Source organism: Brassica oleracea, chromosome C8 (genome assembly GCF_000695525.1).
Source record: "Brassica oleracea var. oleracea cultivar TO1000 chromosome C8, BOL, whole genome shotgun sequence".
NCBI classification, from domain to species: domain Eukaryota; kingdom Viridiplantae; phylum Streptophyta; class Magnoliopsida; order Brassicales; family Brassicaceae; genus Brassica; species Brassica oleracea.
Genome location: NC_027755.1, coordinates 26309591 through 26316634, shown reverse-complemented (window position 1 = coordinate 26316634; position 7044 = coordinate 26309591). Strand labels below are relative to the sequence as shown.

The 7044-nt window shown below is 34.5% G+C and overlaps 1 protein-coding gene, 1 long non-coding RNA gene and 1 pseudogene across 2 annotated transcripts; 2 read left to right on the top strand and 1 right to left on the bottom strand.

The window, feature by feature from the left end:
- The first annotated feature begins 3020 nt into the window (after positions 1-3020).
- LOC106309840 overlaps positions 3021-7044 on the top strand; it is a 13476-nt pseudogene continuing 9452 nt past the window's right edge.
- LOC106309843 lies at positions 4325-5489 on the bottom strand. Its single transcript, XR_001263624.1, has 2 exons — positions 5233-5489; positions 4325-4717 (listed from the first exon to the last, which is right to left on the bottom strand). It is a non-coding gene; the product is annotated as an uncharacterized LOC106309843 (long non-coding RNA).
- LOC106309842 lies at positions 6140-6917 on the top strand. The gene has a single exon (XM_013746983.1). The coding sequence runs from the start codon at positions 6228-6230 to the stop codon at positions 6750-6752; it is 525 nt and encodes a 174-aa protein (XP_013602437.1). The 5' UTR covers positions 6140-6227; the 3' UTR covers positions 6753-6917.

Here is a 7044-nt window from a genome sequence, read left to right as displayed (position 1 = left end):
GCTTGGTCGTCTCTACCAGAACTAGATGCCTTGTGTCACAATTCCCTGCTATGAAGTGCTGACCTGACTTCCTCCAAACTCACTGTATCCTTACTCCCTATTTTTCTTTTGATATTATATAGAAAATAGAGTGAAAAACCCATCAATGACTGAACAAAGTTCTCATAGGAGTTTGGTAGTGATACCAACAAAATCAGTGCCGCATCCTCATCTTCCACCTTAACATCAATATTCCTCAGATCCAACAAGATGGAATTTAGACTATCAAGATGATCTTGGAGTTGTGTACCTTCTTGCATCCTCAGAGCGAAAAGACGTTGTTTCAGAAGTAGCTTCTTTGTTAGAGACTTCGTCATGTATAGACTCTCTAACTTCGACCACAAATCAGCTGCAGCATCAACACTAGAAACTTCGACGATGATCTCATCTGCCAGATACAACAAAATTGTTGAATACGCCCTCTCTTCAGTAACCTCCATCTCAGCAGTAGCAGGTTCAACTTTATTCCCTGACAACGGTGCCCAAAGACCTTGTTGCTTCAGCAACACCTTCATCTTTATTTGCCAGAGACTGAAACTGTTCATTTCAGTAAACTTGTCGATCTTCATATTCATACCAGACATCTTCTCACCAGATTCAACCATAAGCTCTGATACCAGTTTGTTGTGACGGATGTGAGAAGATATAGATTAACAGATGGATAGACAATAAAGAAAGACACAAAGAGTTAACGTGGTTCACCCTTAACGGCTACGTCCACGGGCAAAGATAGATTTTATTGATGGAGGAATTACAGAGATCTGTCTACAAGAAGATCAGATATAGTTTCTCTACGGCTCCTAACTAGGAGGAGGCACAAGATATATATAGTTGTGTCCCAGAAAATCCTAGCACTAATGGGCCTCAAAAGACTAAGGCCCAACATATTCAAGACATTATTCAACAAAGACTAACTTCCGTTGAATTTCAGATTCTAAATATGCAATAAGAACAAGTTTGATAGGTTCACGAAACTCCCTAACATCAACCTAGATGAATCCAATTTGAGCATTAGCACAACCTAGGTGATCAATCCAATTTGAGCATTAGCACAGCCTAGATGAGCATTAGCACAGCCTAGATGAGCATTAACAACCTATCAAACTTATTCCTCCAATAACAATAAAACATAATTTTGTTGAAAATAGCACACAAAAATATTTAAAATATCATTAGTTAGTTAAAAAGATTTTTTATTTAATATTTGAGTTTGTGTTAGTGACTAGAGGTTTAGTGTTTAAAAGATGTGGTTAAGGTAAGGGTTTAGGATTAGAATAATTTTGTCATTTTACTCTACAGTTAATGTTATCTTGAGGATTTTTCTACCTGTGTACTATTTTGTCGTATTTGTTTCTGTTGTCTAAGAGATTTGTCTTTTGTGGATCGATTTGCCACAATTTTGAAGCCTGGTGAAGTGATAAATGAAGTGGATAGATGGGTTAAAGTCCACACCAATGGAGTCATCAAGCAGATTCTTTCACACGAATCTATTGAGACTATCCGTGGAAGCACACTCATGCTTGCAAATGCAGTGTATTTCAAAGGATCTTGGAGCAAAAAATTCGATGCATATAGGAGATATAATAAAGCTTCTTGACGGCACCTCTGTGAAAGTCCCTTACATGACCAATAGCAAGGACCAATACCTAGAAGACTGATAGTTTCCAAGTTTTGCGCCTCCCTTATGTAGAGGATCAGCGTCAATTCTCTACGTATATTTATCTTCCTAATGATAAAGAAGGATTATCTGCTCTCCTTGAGAAAATTGGCTCCACACCAGGGTGGGTGCTTTTGGTATTCCAAAGTTTAAGTTCTCTTTTGAATTTGAAGCTTCAGATGTTTTGAAGGATATGGGGTTGACTTCACCGTTTACTCGTGAAGGTAGTTGATTTCCCTACCATGGCTGAAAATCTATATATCTCAAGCATTCTTCATAAAGCTTTTATTGAGGTGGATGAAGAGGGAACTGAAGCTGCAGCGGTTTCTTTTGCAGACCTACTGACATGCTCAGCATGTCAATCAAGAAAACCAGATTTCATAGCTGACCATCCATTTATGTTCACGGTGAGAGAAGACAAGAGTGGAGTGGTTGTGTTCATGGGTCAAGTTCTTGATCCTTCAAAACATTGATTGAACTTGCCAGTGGTCTGGCAGAATACATTAAGCAATGTATATGTTTGACTGTTTGCTGTATCTTTTTTCTTGTTAGTGTGTGTCTCTTTCCCGTTTGATGGAATTGGGTTTGTAATTGATGGTTTGTCATTTTACTTTTTTTTTTGGTACGAGAAAAGGTAGTTTCACTTATTTTCCGGGAATTCAACCATTGTAAATAGTTATTCCCTACTAACACTCTTTTACCACTAAGCCAACAACTCATTGGTAAAAATATGGTTTATCTTTTTGCCGGAAACTCAAACATTGTAAATAATCTCTCCCAACGAAAATTGAACCGAGTGCCTACTAAACACTCTTTTACCACTAGGCCAACAGCTCGTTGATCTTAGCGATAACCGTCTCATGCTGAATTACACTTCTTACACGTCAAACCTTATTTGCATTCTTGAAAGATATTTATTGAAGTATTCAAATCTAAATTAGTACAAATTGTTCGATCATTGTCATCATATACCATTTCCTAAAACAAATTACCCTATATATCTAGCACTAATTGGTATGTTTTGAATAGGTTTCCTCTTCCGAATTAACCAACCTATAAAATCGTTTGTAAGAACAATTCAAAACACGATTTAATTTGAAAACAAGTGATGGCAAGTTGCCAAATTACATATTATTTAATAATTTTCGATTTAGTAAGGAGTTTTAAGAACATGTTTATATAGCTTTGTGATCGTGCTTGAGGTGATAATTAAGTCGATGACTATTCAACTTTTCTTATACTTTATATTCTTCGCCTCTGCCTACTTATAAGTTCGTCCCTTACCTCTATTCTTTAGTTTCGAGCAAAGGAAAAAAAAAAAGACATGGAGTTGGGACAATCAACTGAGATTCAAAACGACGTCATGGTGTTACTGGCCAAGCATGTAATCGCTACCGTTGCAAATGGCTCAAACTTTGTCTTCTCACCAATGTCAGTCAACCTTTTGCTCTGCCTCATTGCCGCCGGTTCTAGTTGCGTCAGTAAACAACAAATCCTCACATTCCTCATGTCTCCGTCATCGGATCACCTTAACGCAGTCTTGGCTAAGATGGTATCTGTTGTCCACGCCAATGGCACTGAGAGAAGTGATTTGCGCTTATCTATGGCTACTGGTGTTTGGATAGACCAATCTCTCTCCGTTAAGCCTTCCTTTAAAGAGGTTTTGGAGAACTCCTTCAAGGGTAATTGTAGCCATGTTGACTTCTTTAACAAGGTAACTTCTCTATGTTTTCGGCAACTTTATATATCATTTTATAACCAAAGTTTACTAGAATGACTCAAATTAGTTGTGTAATTACTAGAATGACTCATATTTTTTAAAAATTATTAGAATATTTTTCTGGTCAAAATTGCCCTTACACATAGTTATAACAAAAAAAAAAATTTACCAAAATATCCTTATTAATTTTCGAGGGCAGATTTGTTTTAGAAAAAAAAATTTGTCGAATAATAAATATGTTTATAAAATCTGTGTAGAAAAAGAAATCTATCATTAAAGTGGTGTCAGACTTTCTAATAACGTCATATTTGTTCACACGGCAAAGATAATTGTCCGATTTGATTAGAAAATAGATTTTTAAAAATATGTCTATCAAATGAGGTAGCAAATTTGTTATAAGTGGTAGATTTATGTGGTCAACTTATTTTTTAATAGACAGATTTATTTGTAATGTTAGACTTATTTTATTACGGCAAATTTATATAACCGATTTAAAATTATTGGCAGACTTCTTATTTATGTGATGATATACTTTTTAATTTATGTTGTGACAGATTTATTGACGAAAAACTTGGTTTATGTAAACCAATTTTAATTTCAAATCGGTTTACATTAATTTCGAATTTGGTTTATTTTTAAGTTAATTAAACTCATAATTATGAAAAAATTTGTAGTTGTAATCATCTCTTTCATCTCTTTTTTTCTTATCAAATTGTTCTTTTTCATGGTGGTTTAAACACTTGTTCCAATCATCTTTATTGCTTGGAAAAACATTGAGATCTCTTTTTTTTTCTTATCAAATTGTTTTTTTTCATGGTGGTTTAGTCACTTGTTCCAATCCTTATTGCTTGGAAAAACATTGATCTCATAATTTCTGTCTGCTGAAAGTAGAAATTTGAAAAAAAAGAAGTCATACATCCATCATTCATAAACCAAAACTAGTAATTTATACATCCATTATTTATAAGCCAAAAAACCAGAAAAATAATACACCCGACTAAAGCCAAAAACCAAAAAAGTAATAAATCCGTCTAAAGCCAAAAACCCAGCAAGTTATACATCTGTTATTCAGTAGCCAAAAAACCAAAATACAAGACTAATTTATTCGACTCTCTCAGTCACTTTCTCATAAATATCAGCCGTCAACTTTAGTCGCAATGGCGTTATAATCTGATCATTCAAGCCATCAAAGTTACACCCAAGATCCTCCTTCTCCATCATCTTCTTAGCTTCTTTCTCCTTCTTCACAACACATTGTACTGGCAATCCATTTTGTCAATTGATTTCTGAATCACCTATGACTGAATAATATATAATGAGAATTAGTAAAAATATCTATATAAAAAAAAAAACAAAGTCAATGCAGAGAACAAAAAAAATTAAATATACCCCCATAGCTTCAACAGCTTCTTCAACCATCTGAATATTAAAAAAAACAACTATAATTCATGCTCCTGTTCTGAATAGGTGTTTTCCCAACTTTGTATAAGCGCAGAGGATACATTCTAATGGCAGAGATGAGGCCATTTTGCGATAAACAACAAACACAATCGGCTACCATCAGTACATTGTTTCAATAGCCATTGCTGTGTTATATAGAAACAAAGGTTTTTCAATTTAAAAAAAAACAATATCGTATTGCTAATCTATGAATTCAATAGTTAATCGATTTTACATGCATATACACTTTTTTGAGTTCAACTTCAGAGGAAAAGAGGATTTGGGAACTAGGGTTTTCAAAATTAAAATTGCAATCAATCAAATAATAATAACAACAAAGAACAACAAACATAATTAAGATGGATTTATGACTTACGAGTTCAAGTTTCGGGGAATCGAAAGTGGTGGTGTGGAGTTAGGGTTCGTCCACGACAACAGACAGGAAGACGAGATGAGATTGGGGTGTTCAGAATTGAAGACGTTCATGACCTTCGAAAGTGGTAATGGAGAAGGAACTGTTGGAGATTTTGGAGATGGAAGTCGCTAGCTCTTTCTTCTTCTTCTTTTTTTCTGTCGACGTTTTTTACTAGAATGAAAGAGAAGTGGGGATTTTCTAATTTTTTTTTTACACAATTAAAGATTTATTCCTATTAATAAAATGGATATTTTGGTATTTTTGTTTTCCTTATAAGTTATTCTAGTAAATACAAAAATATAAGAGTTATTCTAGTAATTAGATATATAACTAGAGTCATTTTGAGTAATTTTCTCTTCAAATTATTATGCTTTAAACACTCTCTGTACAATATGTCAAAGAAAATAAAAACTCTTTTAAAAGTTGCATAAGATACATACCACAAACATTAATGACGCAAAACATTCCGGTTCCTTGAAATTTGAGAGTATCAAACCCTTGAAGTATTTAGGATACGTCCCAACCAAATATTAAGTTGTTTCATAAACTTATCAAGATACTTCAATCAGTATTATGTTGAAGTTGTGTGCCATCATAACATTATGACTAATTATTACTTGTAAATGAATTGATAAGACTTGGTTAGCTTTTTACGCGGAGTAAACATAGGCTTAGATTTCTGAAAATATGGCTAAAATATAACATATAATATGTTTTATGTAATGAAGACGCGGATTCAATTATCTAATGTCAAACCTGTCCCATCTTCACCTTATAATTCATACTAATCCTCATATTTTTTAATTTAATAATGTATAAAATTATCAAAGTCATTCGCACATCTTTAGATTTTATATATAAAGTTTCCTTTGTCTTCTTCGATCCTCTCAAAATCAAAATATTTCATCTTACACACATAATCTCTAGATCTCTTGATCAACAAAACACTCAACTATATGGGCAACTACGTTTCATGCGCTCTAAGCAAAACGACTTCATCTAATTCATCATCATCATCACCGGCGGCTAAAGTGATTCTCCCGGACGGTGAAGTACGTGACATCAACGTACCAACAAAAGCAGCCGAGCTCATGATGGAGATGCCAAGCCATTTTCTCGTTGACGTCAAGTCCTTAAAAATAGGTCGTAAACTCATCCCTCTCGCAGCCGACGACGACCTAGACGTTGGAGGCTGCCATGTATACGTCGCGTTCCCCATGACGCGTGTGGCTTCCGCAGCCAATGCATCCGACATGGCTCGGATCTTCATGGCCGGCAAGAAACGTTTGAGAAGCTGTGACAATAGGAAAGTGTCTCCAGAGGAGGAGGAAGATGAAAACGCGAGGTTGGTTAAGGGAACGAAGCTGAATCTTGAAGATATAGAAGATTTCTCGGCGGTGGAGTTTATGCATAGGATCTCTGTTTCCAAATCTAAGAAGCCAGAGTTGGAGACAATTGTCGAAGAAAACGTGTCGTTGTAATATTACAACAACCCGATCTGTTATTTATTTATTTTATTTACTGAAGTGCCTCTTTTTTTTTGTGGTATTAATGTACCAGAACGAGACAATATTAGTCCAGATATAGGTTTTGTTTCCCTTATGTAAATGTTTTATTGGGGGTTAATTTGTGGATTGTGGAATCATTGGTAAATTAAGAATACAAAACTATACTTTACTTAAAAATCTTATGGATAAAATTTTCATTTGATTTCAAATGAACAAATACAAAACTTTATCTTTGTCCACATATTCTGTAACTTTACAAGTTTAC

What these genes read in the sequence shown, in the direction of transcription:
- LOC106309842 (XM_013746983.1), top strand. Translation starts at nt 6,228, where the DNA reads ATGGGCAACTACGTTTCATGCGCTCTAAGCAAAACGACTTCATCTAAT.